This window comes from Hyperoodon ampullatus, assembly GCF_949752795.1.
Source record: "Hyperoodon ampullatus genome assembly, chromosome: 11".
Classification (NCBI taxonomy): Eukaryota; Metazoa; Chordata; class Mammalia; order Artiodactyla; family Ziphiidae; genus Hyperoodon; species Hyperoodon ampullatus.
The window spans coordinates 31,685,189-31,702,180 of record NC_136924.1 but is presented as its reverse complement, the minus strand read 5'-3'; the positions used below and the strand labels follow the sequence as shown (position 1 = coordinate 31,702,180).

General features: G+C 43.6%; 1 protein-coding gene across 4 annotated transcripts in view; it reads left to right on the top strand.

The window, feature by feature from the left end:
• Positions 1-652: 652 nt before the first annotated feature.
• Positions 653-16,992, top strand: part of LARGE1 (LARGE xylosyl- and glucuronyltransferase 1) — a gene marked incomplete at its 5' end in the record, with an annotated part of 449,451 nt that continues 433,111 nt past the window's right edge. For 2 of the 4 annotated variants that reach the window (XM_079714494.1, XM_079714493.1), the window contains one exon: positions 668-773. In XM_079714494.1, coding sequence (XP_079570620.1) covers positions 668-773 — 106 coding nt within the window. Of the gene's footprint in view, positions 830-16,992 lie in introns of all 4 variants that reach the window. The other 2 variants (XM_079714495.1, XM_079714492.1) reach the window with 2 other exon arrangements.

Here is a 16,992-nt window from a genome sequence, read left to right as displayed (position 1 = left end):
GTAGCCTTGCCCGCCTTCCGCAGTTCCCTCTGCCGGGAACACGGGAACTGTTTTGCCCTCTTGACTAAACATGGATGGGTCGGCACTTTCATCTGTCCTCCCATAGAGGTCTGTGCAAATCTCAGTCATCACATTCTTGGGGTTCCTGTGGATGTTTTATGTTGGTCTTTCTTGTTAGATGGTGTTCTTTAAAGCCAACCCTTACTCTGGTCACTTTTGAAAACACAGTACCTGGTTAGTGCTTGGTACATGTAAGATGCTAACTAGGTGCTCTTTTAATAAGTGTTTAGTTCAGGCTTCAAAACTCACCTAAACTATAAAATATATGCGTGTATGTATGCATGTGAGAGAGAGAGAGAGAGATCTGTTATAGTTTGTATCATCCTGCGTTTGTTTATTTTGTAAAGAACTCTCTCAGTTTGGGTAGACTGCAAGACTGCAGCACCATCTCTTGGGATGAAAGGTTAGCAGGAAATTGTAGATGAGTCGAACCAGTCTCAGGATCTGCAGGATATTTCTCTTTTGCAATTTGCATCCATTGACAGTGCTAAGAACTCAGCCCTTCCTCTTTGCTCTTTCTTTCAGAAAGTATTATGAGGGAGGCCGAGGACTCCACGCTCCGGGCAGAGAAACGGCGCTGGGATTAGGGATTGCCACTTCCGAGAGGATGCTGGGAATCTGCAGAGGGAGACGGAAATTCCTGGCTGCCTCGTTGACTCTGCTCTGCATCCCAGCCATCACCTGGCTTTACCTGTTTGCTGGGAGCTTTGAAGGTAAGAAGGAAGCTTTCCCACAGGGAGAGGGATGGAGGGAAGAAGGAACACTGGCTGTGTCCCAGAGTCCTAGGAAAAACCTCCAAGTCTTCTAATCCCAGCTTCTCATTCTGTAGAACAATGGAATTTTGATGCCCGATGACAGGAAAAGATTTGCCTAGGTTTACAGAGGGAATTAGAGGGAGTTGGTAATGGGAGGAGGAAAAGCTAAATAAAAAAGCAAAAATAAGGCGCCCCCGGATGCAGCAGCGTGGCGGAGGTTACACAAACGTCAAATAGCAGCTGTGCAGGCTGATCGCCGTGTCGATAAAGGGGAAAAGGTTGGGTCCTGGGGGGATTACTTAGCTGTTTGTGGAGTAAGATGTTTCATTCATTCTTTCATCTATTCATTCACTTATCTGCACATTCAGCATTTTGCTACTGTTTAACATCTGTGCTAAACCAGGTACTGGGAATCCGGTGATAACAGATTTGGACCTTCAGAGTGCAATGGAGGAGACAGGTTAACATGTGATCTCTGTTCATTGCTGTACGTGATACTCTGTTAAGATAAGGCAAGCCCAGGGCGCTGGGGGAGAGGGTGATTGAGGCTGTCAGGCGGGCTGGGTACAGAAGATGAGCAGTGATGCCGACCCGACCAGCTGAGTACGGGAGCTCAGCAAAGGAGTCGCCTTCCCCAAACAAATAACAAACGCTCATCCCTGCCGCGTTCCCGAAATCCACAGAAAAGACGAGTCTCACATCCTTTCCAGCCAGCAGTTTCAAATGCAGTGCAGTGTTCTGAGTATCAAAGATGGTTTTCTAAGCTTCGGGGAGGGAAGGAGTGGCAGTGTTGAAGAGCATACTTTCTGTTTATTTACCCCAACACTTGAGTTTAAAAAAAAATATATATATATATATATATATATATATATATATATATATATCTCAAGTGAAAATCTGTCTCCAGGAAGTCACTACTGTGTTTTTTTAATGCATGTCCTTAATGCATAATTTTATTGACAGCTCAAGGCTACCTTTTAATTAGCAGTTCACTGCTTGAGGTTTGCCCTGAGGTCGCTAGGCTGAATATAAACGAGGTGGAACTCTGTGCCTGCATAGCAGGGAAGGGCCCAGGGCCACACCCCTGTCCCTTTCCTGCCCCAGACGTCCCTGGAGTAGTAGAACTCTCATCTAAGCAGCTAGATAGATTATGCATGGCAGTGGATGGTTAATTTTTGGCAAAGAGATCAGAGGGAGGAAGGTGAGTTGGTTTTGGCACTGGAAGAGGTCGAAGGAAGCATCCTCCAGGGATGATGGACGAGACCCTATGAACGAAGGCCAAGAGCATCGGTACTGGCACAGGTTGAATACACTAAAACATTGACTTTGCCAGTATAACTATAATAATAATAGTATAACAACAATAACAATAATGATGATAACAATAGACACCGTAATATTTTGAGCATTTCTACATGCCTGGCGTTGTTGTAAGGACTTGGCACCTGTTAACTCTTCCTCCACAATAATCCTATGTGGTGGGGACAGATGAGGAGGGCAAGGAAGATCAGCTTCAGTGTCGTCCCCAAGGGCCCAAAGCCAGGCAAGATGTGGCCTGGATTATTGGACTTGAGAGCTGTAATACCATGTTGTGGATCGGGCTTCGGTGAGGGTAGACTTTGGTGGGGGGCGGGGTGGGGGTTGCTGACAAAGTGTCACATGATGTTTTTGGATGTGTGTGAGGGAAATTGTACAATTTTGATTTTTCACTCATTGGTAGAAACCCAACATCAAATCATTTTGGCAAAAAGGCAATTTGGGGACTAATAAAAGTAGTAAGTTCAAAGGTAGGGCTAGCTTCAGGCAGGGTTGGATCCAGGGGCTCCAATGATATTTTTGTAGCTCTGTCGCTCTACTTTTCTCTGCTATGGTTTCTTTCAAGAGTAGCTTTTCCTACACAGTGAAAGCTTTGGCTTACAACTTATCCTTACCAGTCCCTTGTAGAAAAAGGAGGACTTCCTCCCCCTAATTCTCCAGCATTACCTCTGATTGGATTGCCTCTGGTCACTCGTGGTCTGGAGAGCATTCACTGTGGTTGGGGGAGGCTAGTGAGGGCAGCCATGAGCCCTGTGCCTATGTCTGGTCACAGGGTAGAGAAGAGTTCCCTTAAGCATGTGGAGGGAAACTGGGGAGAGGTGGCCCCCAAAGGTAAATGGTGCAGTTCCCCAAAGAGGAGAAACTAGGAGTTGATCTGGGTTCTGGAGAATTCATACCTGGCTGTGCTTAGTGATGGGCTGATATTGACTTGAAGGTCACTTTACAGCATCATGCTCTCTGGTCCAGCCCTGGCCGATAGAGGGACTGTGCTCCTTGACTTTGATTTTATTAGGCTGGCAGATAGATTGCATTAAATAGGGGCTGGATGACGTGGGTACATTAACAGAAGCATTCTAGCTAGAAAGATGAAGGTGACGGATTTCTTTTACCAGGTATCAGTTAGTCCACCGGTCCACTACATTTATTTCTGGATGCTACCATTTAAGAACAATCTAGACAGGTCAGCACATTTAGGAGAATATAGGTGAACGATCGTGTCAACTCAAACCTTGTTTCATACTAAATAGTGGAAAAAATGGGGCTGTTTGCCTTGGAGAAGCAAAGGCTCCAGGTGTACAGGATCAGCTTCAACCAACAGTCAAAGGGCCATCACCTGAAAGAGATCAGGCTTACTCTGATGGCCCCTGAGTCTATGGGGGGACGTGGCAGGGAGCCAGATGGCAAGCTCCTCATAATAAGGGTCATTCTGTCCACTGCTGGGACGAGCTGCCCTGGGAGGGAGGGATGAGAGGTGTGCAAACAGAAGTGTGAGCATCAGGGGCAATTGCACAGGGTGATCTGCCTGACCCGTCCTGACCCAGAGACCTTGAGACTAGAAAAGGCTGAGTGTTTATCCAGAGACAAAGGTTTCCTCCTCAGAGTTCCTGCTGGTTGCCCCAGGCATCGGTACACTTCCAAAAGAGCCTGCAGAGACATCCTTTCCTCTGTAGTTAAACATAACAACTTTTCAGTCCACTTACTGATACCCTTGAGTTTTCTGGTTCAAGGCAGGTGGAGCCATAAATAAGGGACAGAGTAGCTGCCTGGATTCATGGCAATGCTATTCAGGCTTTATGTGGGTGTATTTATTTTTCAACCCTGTTTAATTTCAATGGATCATCTCCTGAGAGCAGAGTCTAGAACTCTCCCTGAGATGTGGATGCTCTTAGCAGAAGACTCTGGAGTCAGATTACACGCAGAAGCACGATATATTGAGAGAGCCCTGGCTGGGGTCAGGGTCTCAGGCTCTAAAATCAACTCAGCCAGAGTAGTTGGTGATTTGGGGCATGATCATGCCTCTTTCTTTACCTCTTCCTGCTTGAAACGACGTTGTAGAAAGGAAGCTCACCTGTTGGTGCACTAACATTCTACACGCTTATGATTCTAAGCATTGGGTGTGAATAAATTGGAAATGAGCAGAATCTTCTCCAATTAATGGGAAATAGGAGAGGAGGAGGGAATAGGCTTATTGTGATTTGCTCAGGAGTGTGGATCCAGGATCAGTGCATAAAAGTTATGGCGAAGCAGGACCTTTCTCAGTGTAAGAAAGAACGGCTGTTCTGACACATTCGCCAGGCGTTGGAGTGCACCGTCTGGGAAAGCATTGAGGTCCCCCTTCCCAGAGCTGTTTGTCAAAGGCCAAGTGACCATTGGTTGAGGATGCTCATCAGGGGATTTTTTTGCTGGTGCTTTAATCCCGAAGTTCCTAAATGCTATGACTTCATTTCTTCCCACACCCTCCTCTGTTCCTCTGCCATCTCCATGAACACCCCCAGCTACCCGTGCTCCAGGCTCTAAGCCTTCATTCTCTTCCTTCTTCATTCCCTCCATCGCTTGGTTGCCATATCCTGTTGAATCTGATCTTGGCCTCTTGCCTCTGTGTCTCTCGTTTCCTTCCTTTCAGCACCTCTGATGCCCTGGCTCAGCTGTCTGCGTTCATCCTTTGGCATCAGGACTGATGTGGAAGCCATCCTCGTCTGTTTCCAGCCCCATCTCCTCGCACCCTCCCCACATTCCCCATCCGGCCACGCTAGACTTCCTTGATGCTGGTGTGCACCGCCCTCGGTCCTCTGGACTTTGCACATGCTGTTCCTTCCCCTCCTGTCTTTGTCTGCCTGCCTGAGATCCTCCTGTCTCAGCTTAAACATGATTGCCCCTCACCCTTAACTCGCTGGCTTCCTCAGCTGCCCCGTCCTGGCCCCGCCCCCGCTCCCCACCAACTCCTCATCCTTTCTCCACCCTCCTACTCAGGGCACTTCGTTTTTCTTGTTTTTAATAATTGCTGTCTTCACGACTGACTACAGGCATCAGGAGGGAGGTGGTTCACTCTGTCCATCCTTCCATCTCTAGCCCCTACTACGTGTCAGGAGAACTGTTTGTCGAATGAGCGAATGAGCAAAGGAATGTGCGAATGAGCAAAGGAATGTGCACTCTTCTGCCTTTAAGTGCTGACAGCTCTCTTCATTGCTTCTCGGATTAACTCCAGACTCCTTCTCATGGCTCTGGGGTCTTTCACAGGCTTTCTCCCTTAGCTTCTAATTTCTGTCTTCACTCAGGTGAGGGTGCCTCATCCAACACCCTGAGAAAATGCCTTCATTTTTGCTCTTTCTGCCCAGAATAGAGTTCTCTGTTTCCACAACCCTTCCTCCCAGCCTGCACCTTCAGTGCCTGTATTCAGTGTCATTTTCCTCTCGTGTCTGATCCTGTATGGAAACTTCTCTGGCAACACTCACCGAGGGGTATTTTGCTTGTTTGGTATCTTTCGAACCACTTGCCTGTGAGATTCTTGAGACAAGAGTCCGTTTTACTCATCATCACATTCCCACAGCCTGAGCATCCCTCTGGTGGGTTCTTAGTAAATGTTGGCTGGAAAGGGTTCTGCTAGTAAGGGCAGCGGGAGCCAGTGCTCTGGGCATCTCTGATTTTGAGACCTCAGGATAGGGTGCCAGGAGCCTCACCTGCCTTCTGGTTTGGGATGTTAATTCTGGGACATGACTAGTTCTGCTTCAACACCCCTCCACTTGAATTTAGAGCATGTCTGTTATTTTCTGCCAGAATCGCCTTTTCTCACGGGCATGAAAGTTTTGTTTGTGGGGTGTGGTTCTTTCTTTTCTGCCCATCAGGGAGATGGCGTTCAGCTGCTATTGAGTTAGCAGCAGGTGGAAAAGGGTGCTTTTCAGTGGTTCAGAAAATTGTTTACACGTTGCCCTCTGATCCTTTATAAGCAGCTCTGCGCAGACGCTGCGCAGACGCTTCCTGTGGTCAGGGAGGTGGGCCGGCGAGGGTGTGGGTGTTATTTAAAAGCAAACGTCTTCAGAGGCTGCAACGTCCAGAACATTTAAAAGCAGTGTCGTGAACAGGCACAGGATATTAATTCCTAGCCGATTTCAGCCCGCACCTGCATCTCGTCATTCCTGAAACCTCTTCACGGTTCATGCGCTTCTTATCAACACAAACTCCTCCTGAACTGAATGGCTTGAGAGTCGTCACTATAAATTTCAACCGGAAGAAGTGAGGTCCTGACATCTGACCGTTTTGAAGAGTTGCAGTGAGAACCAGCGTTGTAAGTTAAAGCGTTTTCTTGGTTTTATCGTCACAGGGGGTCACGGGGCACGTGAACAGAGGAGTAGGGGAGATGCGGGCTTGACCAAACATGACTGATTTCCCAGCCCTGCATCCCCTCCCCCCATCCGTCAGCCCAGACACGGTGCCAGGAGGTCTGTGAATTCGGACCGTGCAAGGTGCTAGCGGTTAATGTGCTGAAGCTTTCATTAGCCCCTGAGGCTAGGCTGCGGGGCAGCTTTGACGGCAGCCCAGCTATTTTGCCTTCCTGCCAATGGCCCCGACTTAATACGGGTATTACTGTAAAAGGGTGTTATGGGGTATGAGAACATAGGATGCTGAATGCGAAATGAGATGGTAAGGGTAATATAAAAGCCATATTGATTTTTTTAAAAAATAGATCAGAAATGAAGGGCTTTCCTAGCCAGTGCTTAATAGCACCAGTGCCAGGCCTAAGCAAAAGCCTATAACAGATGAGAATGTGCAAGTGAGACTCTGCGAGTGGTGCCCCGCCACAGGGCACAGGGGCTGCGTGTGTCTGCGGTTCTTGCCTTGGGCAAAAAGGCATCTCTTCAAGGTCTTAGAATCTGAGAGGGCAGGGGAAGTCTATCATGATTTTATTTGGTTGTGAGTTGGTTGCTAAGGTAACCTCTACTTTCCTTAAACCCAGCTTTTGATGTTAAAATCATATCGGTGATCTTGCTGGGGTGGAGAAAATGACCCTGATGCGTCAGTTGGCTGCATCTCCTGGAAGAGCTCATGGCAAGAGTCTTAGACCAGGAGTCAGGAAAACTGGTTTCCACTAATCCCAGCAGCTACCTTGTAATAGTTTCCAGTGGCTGCTGGAGCCAATTACCACAAATGTAGTGGCTTTAAAAAGCACAGATTTATTACCTTAACAGTTTCAGAAGTCAGAAACCTAAAATGAGTCTCATTGGGCTAAAGCCAAGATGCTGCCAGGGCTGGTTTCTTCTGGAGACCCCAGGGGAGAATTCATCTCCCGGCCTTTTTCATCTTCTAAAGGCTGCCGTTTTCCTTGGCTTGTGGCCCCTTCCTCCATCTCCAAGGCCAGCAGAGTAGCATCTTCAAATTACTTTTTCTGACTGTGACCTCTGCCTCTGTGGTCACATCTCCTTCGCTGATTGTGACCTTCCTGCCTCCCTCTTACAAGGACCCTTGTGATTACATTGAGCCCATCTGGATAATCCAGGATAATTGTCCCATCTCAAGATCGTTAATTTAATCACACCTGCCAAGTCCCTTTTGCCAGGTAAGGTAACATAGTCACAGGTTGTGGGGATTAGGATGTGGACATATTTGGGGAACCATTATTTGGCCCTCCATACCCCTCCCCCCCAGTCCTATGCTCCTGCATCCCCTCCATCTTGTTATTGTTCTTTAGAGACAAAGTAAAGTGGTGTTGTACCATCTACTTTCTCATATGGACATCTTATTCCTGCTCCAGGAGTTTTGGCTTCAATAATTTTGATTTGACACATGAATATCTAGCAGGACTTAGCGCTCATGAAAAAGGCATTGTATTCAGGCATGTTTGCCTGTTCAAATAATTTTGGATTATAATACATTGCCTATAATAGGTGCTTCATCGGGAACCAGTGATAGGTTAAGGTTTTCTGAAATGAAAGGCCCAGAACTTCTGCTCTTTGGGGGTTCTGGTCTGCAAGTGATTTCATTTATTTTTTAGTTTCAGATACCAATTTAACAAGTGGAGGGGGATTTCATCAACCTGTTGATGGTTAAGGAGGTCTGTTAATTTTAAGTAAATGAGAGCCACTTGTGTAACTACGTGGAAGACTCTGGTGTTATCAGCCCAACATATCAGTTCTGTCCCCAGCCATCTACCAGAGAGAAATGTGTCCACATTAGCACAAAAGACATGTAAGAGCACGTTCACATCGGTGTGTGTGAAATGCCTGTCCACAGTGAAAATAAACACATAAATAGTGGCATATATATTCATATATATATGAAGTACAGCAGAGCCATGAAAATCTACTCACAGATAATACTGCACAAAAGAAGACAGACACAAAAGAATAAATACTGTATGATTTGAATTATATGGGCAAACAGTAATTTAGGGGTGGAGATGAGACTGGGACAGGACAAAAAGAAGACTTTGGGGTGCTGGCAGTAATTGAATTTACTTTTTAACCTGTGTGATTATACAGGTGTGTTCACTTTGTGACATTTCATCCAGTTTTTCATTTATGATTTGTTTACTTTCCTGTATATGTTTTATTTATTTATTTTTTAACCTATGCAGGTCTTGGATAAGTACCTGAATTAAATAAGTAGCTGAATTTGAAGAGCTGGTGTGGGTCTTGCATTCTCTTCAGCTGAGAGGGATTTTATTACCCTTTGGGATTTAAGAATCTATGTCACTGTTTAACTTTGAAATTCAAATGCTTTTGAAGCATGGGACTTTCCTTTGGAGATAGATGTTTAACGTTTCTGTGTAACCACATTTCCATTTTTTCTTCCTTCTATACCTCACCATTTGGACATGTATTCCCCCTGTGAGGGTCTGATCACAGCTCTGACTTCAAGATCGGAAATTTGCCCATAAAACCCTAATTCTGAAAGAGTGTTTTCATCAATTTGAAACAAAACCAGTATTCCTACCAGAACTCTGGCAATGACATAGCCCCAATTAATATTAAAATGATATTATTTCATAATATGGACACCAAACCACATTGGATAAACATTCCCATCTGCATTAGTCAATAAACATCTTCATAAAGCCGTGGTGCCTGGAAAAGGAAGAAAACTTTTACTGTATTGTAGGAGATAGGAAAACATGAAAAGGCTATGTACTATTTAAACTACAACTATAATGGAAGCAATAGCCCTGTTTATTGCTTGTTAAACAGTAATTGGCTGCCTCTGGCCTGCAGGTGTGTTGGGTTTGGCCTGCCAACTGCCTTTACCGTTTTTGAATTCATTATAAACAGTTAAAAATGTGGAGATTGCACATAAAAATCATGATATCTGGCTTTTCTTAATAAAAGGGAAATACCTAACAAACTGGACCCTCATTTCACGATAGCACCCATTGGCTGGAGCTGAGTAGTAGCTGTTCCTTTGCCCATTGTGTGGATGATCCACTTTGTCATGGTCCCTGCCCTCCCTGGTTGTCGCTGTGTCATCCCATGCTCAGAGCTGAATTGAGAAGAAAGAGCCCCTGGTCTTTGCTACCTCACTTGCTGACCCCGGTCGGGCTCATGTTAACTTCTTTTTTTTCTAAACATCTTTATTGGAGTATAATTGCTTTACAATGGTGTGTTAGTTTCTGCTGTATAACAAAGTGAATCAGCTGTATGTATACATATATCCCCATATCCCCTCCGTCTTGGGTCTCCCTCCCACCCTCCCTATCCCACCCCTCTAGGTGGTCACAGAGCACCCAGCTGATCTCCCTGTGCTATGTGGCTGCTTCCCACTAGCTATCTGTTTTACATTTGGTAGTGTATATGTGTCCATGCCACTGTCTCACTTCATCCCAGCTTACCCTTCCCCCTCCCCGTGTCCTCAGGTCCATTCTCTGCATCTGCATATTTATTCCTGTCCTGCAACTAGGTTCTTCAAAACCATTTTTTTTTTTTTTAGATTCCATATATATGTGTTATGTACGGTATTTGTTTTTCTCTCTGACTTGCTTCACTCTGTGTGACAGACTCTAGGTCCATCCACCTCACTACAAATAACTCAATTTAATTTTTTTATGGCTGAATAATATTCCATTGTATATATATGCCACATCTTCTTTATCCATTCATCTGTCGACATACACTTAGGTTGCTGCCATGTCCTGGCTATTGTAAATAGAGCTGCAATGAACATTGTGATACCTGACTCTTTTTGAATTATGGTTTTCTCAGGGTATATGCCCAGTAGATTGCTGGGTCGTATGGTAGTTCTGTTTTTAGTTTTTTAAGGAATCTCCATACTGTTCTCCATAGTGGCTGTATCAGTTTACATTCCCACCAACAGTGCAAGAGGGTTCCCTTTTCTCCATACCCTCTCCAGCATTTATTGTTTGTAGATTCTCTGATGATGGCTGTACTGACTAGTGTGAGGGGATACCTCACTGTAGTTTTGATTTGCATTTCTCTAATGATTAGTGATGTTGAGCATTCTTTCATGTGTTTGTTGGCAATCTGTATACCTACTTTGGAGAAGTGTCTGTTTAGATGTTCTGCCCATTTTTGGACTGGGTTGTTTGTCTTTTTTTGGGGGGTGCGGTACGCAGGCCTCTCACTGTTGTGGTCTCTCCCATTGCGGAGCACAGGCTCCGGACGCACAGGCTCAGTGGCCATGGCTCACAGGTCTAGCCACTCCGCGGCATGTGGGATCTTCCCAGACTGGGGCACGAACCCATGTCCCCTGCATCGGCAGATGGACTCTCAACCACTGTGCCACCAGGGAAGCCCGGGTTGTGTGTCTTTTGATACTGAGCTGCATGAGCTGCCTGTATATTGGGAGAGTAATCCTTTGTCAGTTGCTTCATTTGCAAATATGTTCTCCCATTCTGAGGGTTGTCTTTTCGTCTGGTTTATGGTTTCCTTTGCTGTGCATAAGCTTTTAAGTTTCATTAGGTCCCATTTGCTTGTTTTTGTTTTTATTTCCATTTCTCTAGGAGGTGGGTCAAAAAGGATCTTGCTGTGATGTATGTTATAGAGTGTTCTGCCTATGTTTTCCTCTAAGAGTTTGATAGTGTCTGGCCTTACATTTAGGTCTTTAATCCATTTTGAGTTTATTTTTGTGTATGGTGTTAGCGAGTGTTCTAATTTCATTCTTTTACATGTAGCTGTCCAGTTTTCCCAGCACCACTTAGTGAAGAGGCTGTCTTTTCTCCATTATATATTCTAGCCTTCTTCATCAAAGATAAGGCGGCTGTATGTGTGTGGGTTTATCTCTGGGCTTTCTATCCTGTTCCATTGATCTATATTTCTGTTTTTGTGCCAGTACCGTACTGTCTTGATTACTGTAGCTTTGCAGTATAGTGTGAAGTCAGGGAGTCTGATTCCTCCAACTCCATTTTTCTTTCTCAAGATTGCTTTGGCTATTTGGGGTCTTTTGTGTTTCCATACAAATTGTGAAATATTTTGTTCTAGTTCTGTGAAAAATGCCCTTGGTAGTTTGATAGGGATTACATTGAATTTGTAGATTGCTTTGGGTAGTATAGTCATTTTCACATTATTGATTCTTCGAATCCAAGAACATGGTATACCTCTCCATCTGTTTGTATCATCTTTAATTTCTTTCATCAGTGTCTTATAGTTTTCGCATATAGGTCTTTTGTCTCCTTAGGTAGGTTTATTCCTAGGTATTTTATTCTTTTTGTTGCAGTGGTAAATGGGAGTGTTTCCTTAATTTCTCTTTCAGATTTTTCATCATTAATGTATAGGAATGCAAGGGATTTCTGTGCATTAATTTTATATCCTGCTACTTTACCAAATTCATTGATTAGCTCCAGTAGTTTTCTGGTAGCATCTTTGGGATTCTCTATGTGTAGTATCATGTCATCTGCAAACAGTGACAGTTTTAATTCTTCTTTTCTGATTTGGATTCCTTTTATTTCTTGTTCTTTTCTGATTGCTGTGGCTACAACTTCCAAAACTATGTTGAATAATAGTGGTGAGAGTGGGCAACCTTGTCTTGTTCCTGATCTTAGTGGAAATGGTTTCAGTTTTTCACCATGGAGAACACTGTTGGCTGTGGGTTTGTCATATATGGCTTTTATTATGTTGAGGTAAATTCCCTCTATGCCTACTTTCTGGAGAGTTTTTATCATAACTGGGTGTTGCATTTTGTCGGAAGCCTTTTCTGCATCTGTTGAGATGATCATATGGTTTTTATTCTTCAATTTGTTCATATAATTTATCACATTGATTGATTTGTGTATATTGAAGAATCCTTGCATTCCTGGAATAAACCCCACTTGATCATGGTGTATGACCCTTTTAAGGTGCTGTTGGAATCTGTTTCCTAATATTTTGTTGAGGATTTTTACATCTATGTTCATCAATGATATTGTTCTGTCGTTTTTTTTTTTGTGTGTGTGTGTGTGTGGAAAATCTTTGTCTGGTTTTGGTATCGGGGTGATGGTGGCCTCGTAGAATGAGTTTGGGAGTGTTCCTCCCTCTGCTATATTTTGGAAGAGTTTGAGAAGGATAGGTGTTAACTCTTCTGTAAATGTTTGATAGAATTCGCCTGTGAAGCCATCTGGTCCTGGGCTTTTGTTTGTTGGAAGAGTTTTTTTTTTTTTTTTTTCCCGCAGTACGTGGGCCTCTCACTGTTGTGGCCTCTCCTGTTGCGGAGCACAGGCTCTGGACGCGCAGGCTCAGCGGCCATGGCTCACGGGCCCAGCCGCTCCGCGGCATGTGGTATCTTCCCGGACCAGGGCACGAACCCGTGTCCCTTGCATCGGCAGGCGGATTCTCAACCACTGCGCCACCAGGGAAGCCCTGTTGGAAGATTTTTAATCACAGTTTCAATTTTGGTGCTTGTGATTGGTCTGTTTATATTTTCTGTTTCATGCTGTTTCAGTCTCAGGAGGTTGTGCTTTTCTAAGAATTTGTCCATTTCTTCCAAGTTGTCCATTTTATTGGCATCCAGTTGCTTGTAGTAATCTCTCATGATCCTTTATATCTCTTCAGGGTCAGTTGTTACTTCTCCTTTTTCATTTCTAATTCTATTCATTGGAGTATTCTCCCTTTTTTTCTTGATGAGTCGGGCTAGTGGTTTATCAATTTTGTTTATCTTCTCAGAGAACCAGCTTTTAGTTTTATTCATCTTAGCTATTGTTTCCTTCATTTCTTTTTCATTTATTTCTGATCTGATCTTTATGATTTCTTTCCTTCTGCTAACTTTGGGGTTTTTTTGTTCTTCTTTCTCTAATTGCTTTGGGTGTAAGGTTAGGTTGTTTATTTGAGATTTTTTTTTGTTTCTTGAGGTAGGATGGTATTGCTCTAAACTTCCCTCTTAGAACTGCTTTTGCTGCTTCCCATAGGTTTTGGGTCATCGTGTTTTCATTGTCATTTGTTTCTAAGTATTTTTTGATTTCCTCTTTGATTTCTTCAGTGATCTCTTGGTTATTTAGTAGTGTATTGTTTAGCCTCCATGTGTTTGTATTTTTTACAGATTTTTTTCCTGTAATTGATATCTAGTCTCATAGCATTGTGGTTGGAAAAGATACTTGATACGATTTCCATTTTCTTAAATTTACCAAGGCTTGCTTTGTAACCCAGGATATGATCTATCCTGGAGAATATTCCATGAGCTCTTGAGAAGAAAGTGTATTCTGTTGGTTTTGTATGGAATGTCCTATAAATATCAATTAAGTCCATCCTGTTTAATGTGTCATTTAAAGCTTTGTGTTTCCTTAGTTATTTTCATTTTGGATGATCTGTCCATTAGTGAAAGTGGGGTGTTAAAGTCCCCTACTGTGATTGTGTTACTGTCAATTTCCCCTTTTATGGCTGTTAGCATTTGCCTTATGTATTGAGGTGCTCCTATGTTGGGTGCATAAAATCTATTTTGTCTGTTATGAGAATTGCTATTCCAGCTTTCTTTTGATTTCCATTTGCATGGAATATCTTTTTCCATCCCCTCACTTTCAGTCTCTATGTGTCCCTAGATCTGAAGTGCATCTCTTGCAGACAGCATATATATGGGTGTTGTTTTTGTATGCATTGAAGCAGTCTGTGTGTTTTGGTTGGAGCATTTAATCTATTTACATTTAAGGTAGTTATTGATATGTGTGTTCCTATTACCATTTTCTTAATTGTTTTGGGTTTGTTATTGTAGGTCTTTTCCTTCTCTTGTGTTTCTTGCCTAGAGATGTTCCTTTAGGATTTGTTGTAGAGCTAGTTTGGTTGTGCTGAATTCTCTTAGCTTCTGCTTGTATGTAAAGCTTTTAATTTCTCTGTTGAATCTGAATGAGATCCTTGCTGGGTAGAGTAATCTTGGTTGTAGGTTTTTCTGTTTCATCATTTTAAATAAGTCCTACCACTCCCTTCTGGCTTGCAGAGTTTCTGCTGAAAGATTAGTTGTTAACTTTTTGGGGATTCCCTTGTATGTTATTTGTTGTTTTTCCCTTGCTGCTTTTAATACTTTTTCTTTGTATTTAATTTTTGGTAGTTTGATTAATATGTGTCTTGGTGTGTTTCTCCTTGGATATATCCTGTATGCGACTCTCTGCACTTCCTGGGCTTGATTGACTATTTCCTTTCCCATATTAGGGAAGTTTTCAACTATAATCTCTTCAAATATTTTCTCAGTCCCTTTCTTTTTCTCTTCTTCTTCTGGAACCCTTATAATTCGAATGTTGGTGCATTTAATGTTGTCCCAGAGGTCTCTGTGATTGTCTTCAACTGTTTTCATTCTTTTTTCTGCTCTGCAGCAGTTATTTCCACTATTTTATCTTCCAGGTCACTTATCCGTTCTTCTGTGTCAGTTATTCTGCTAATGATTCCCTCTAGAGAATTTTTAATTTCATTTATTGTGTTGTTCATCATTGTATGTTTGCGGTTTAGTTCTTCTAGGTCCTTGTTAAATGTTTCTGTTGTTTTCTCCATTCTGTTTCCAAGATTTGGATCATCTTTACTATCAGTTCTCTGTATTCTTTTTCAGGTAGACTGCCTATTTCCTCTTCATTTGTTAGGTCTGGTGGGTTTTTATCTCACTCCTTCACCTGCTGTGTGTTTTTCTGTTTTCTCATTTTGCTTATCTTACTGTGTTTGGGGTCTCCTTTTTGCAGACTGCAGGTTCGTAGTTCCTGTTGTTTTTGGTGTCTGTCCCCAGTGGCTGAGGTTGGTTCAATGGGTTGTGTAGGCTTCCTGGTGGAGGGGACTAGTGCCTGTATTCTGGTGGATGAGTCTGGATCTTGTCTTTCTGGTGGTGGGCAGGTCCACGTCTGGTGGTGTGTTTCAGGGTATCTGTGGACTTATTATGATTTTAGGCCGCCTCTCTGCTAATGGGTGGCGTTGTGTTCCTGTCTTGCTAGTTGTTTGGCATAGGGTGTCCAGCACTGTGGCTTGCTGGTCGTTGAGTGAAGCTGGGTGCTGGTGTTGAGATGGAGATCTCTGGGAGATTTTCGCCGTTTGATATTATGTGGAGCCGGGAGGTCTCTGATGGACCAGTTCCCTGAACTTGGCTCTCCCACCTCAGAGGCTCTGGCCTGACACCTGTCTGGAGCACCAAGACTCTGTCAGCCACCTGACTGCTGCTGGGTGACTATGAATTCCACAAAAAGCACTGAATGAAAAGGTGAAAAGCTGAACACAGTTTTCATTAGTGTGTGGAACTTTGGCTGTGTTTCACATCTCCTTTATTCTAGGACCAAAGCTGAAGAAGTATCTCTCTCATTTGCATGGCAGAGGTGAAAGGGCCATGTTAACTTTTTGAGTTTGGACGTTTGGGCTTACTGTCTGCCTCGGGCTGGGCTAGGTATTTTACATACATAATCTCATTTTTTCCTCCAAACACCTTCACTCTTGTCCCATTTTATAGATGAGGAAGCAGGCTGAGGGATCTTCAAGTCTTTGGCCAGGGTCACCCAGGTTGTAAGTAAGGGAGCTGGTATTGGAACCCAGGCCATGCCTGTAAAGAGCCTGCAAACTGTGCTCTCCCAACAACTTGCAGATATAGAAACAACTGATGGGTGATATTTTAAAGTGAAAATGCTTAAGTTCCAGACAAGGACAAGACAAACCCTGAGATGGAAACAGGGGCCATCTTGGACGAGAAGGCAGACCATGTTCTGTGGCTGACAGGGTTATCATAAGCCAATAATAAGCAGAAAATTCAGTTAAACCCTTAATTCAATTTGTATTTTGTTTCTGCCATAGACTCATACAATTATGAGCAGGAATGGATTTTAGGAATCATCTAGGCAGGCTTACAACCTAAGCAGATCAAGCCTTTGAAAACTACCCAAGGACTTTACCTAGAGCAGGAGCTGATGGTGAGGGAGTGTGTCCCTAAATGACAGGTGACACTTAAATCACAGGGTGACGATAGACAAATTGCTTAACATCACTGCTGGTCGGTTTCTCCTCCACGAGAAGGGGAACAAACTGTGTACCTCATACACATGTTAACAGGCTAAGTAGAGTACATGTTATAGAATGGCAGTAAGTGTTACATTTCTTCCCCTCTCTTGTTTTCCTAGAATGTTGGAAGGTCATCCTAGGAAAGATCACCAACCTGGTCTAAACAAGGTCCCTGAGGCACCCAAGGTCTAGAGCATGTGACCGAATGAACCAAGGTCAAAGCCTCAGCCAGTAGTGTAATTGGAATCACCACCTGATTCACTGCTTGATATTGATGTGTCCATTAACATTTTTAGTAAAAGCAAAAGGTGAATGCCCCATTTGTTCATTTCTATCCATCTATATTTCCAGACATTTGCAGTTAGAAAGCAGGGGGTTAGGAGGGAGGAGGCAAGGAGACACAGACATATATTGTAACTGTAGTCATAAATACATCTGCAGGCAATCATGAACCCATTGGCCACATTTGGGGCAAGTTATTTCACACGGTTGACCTG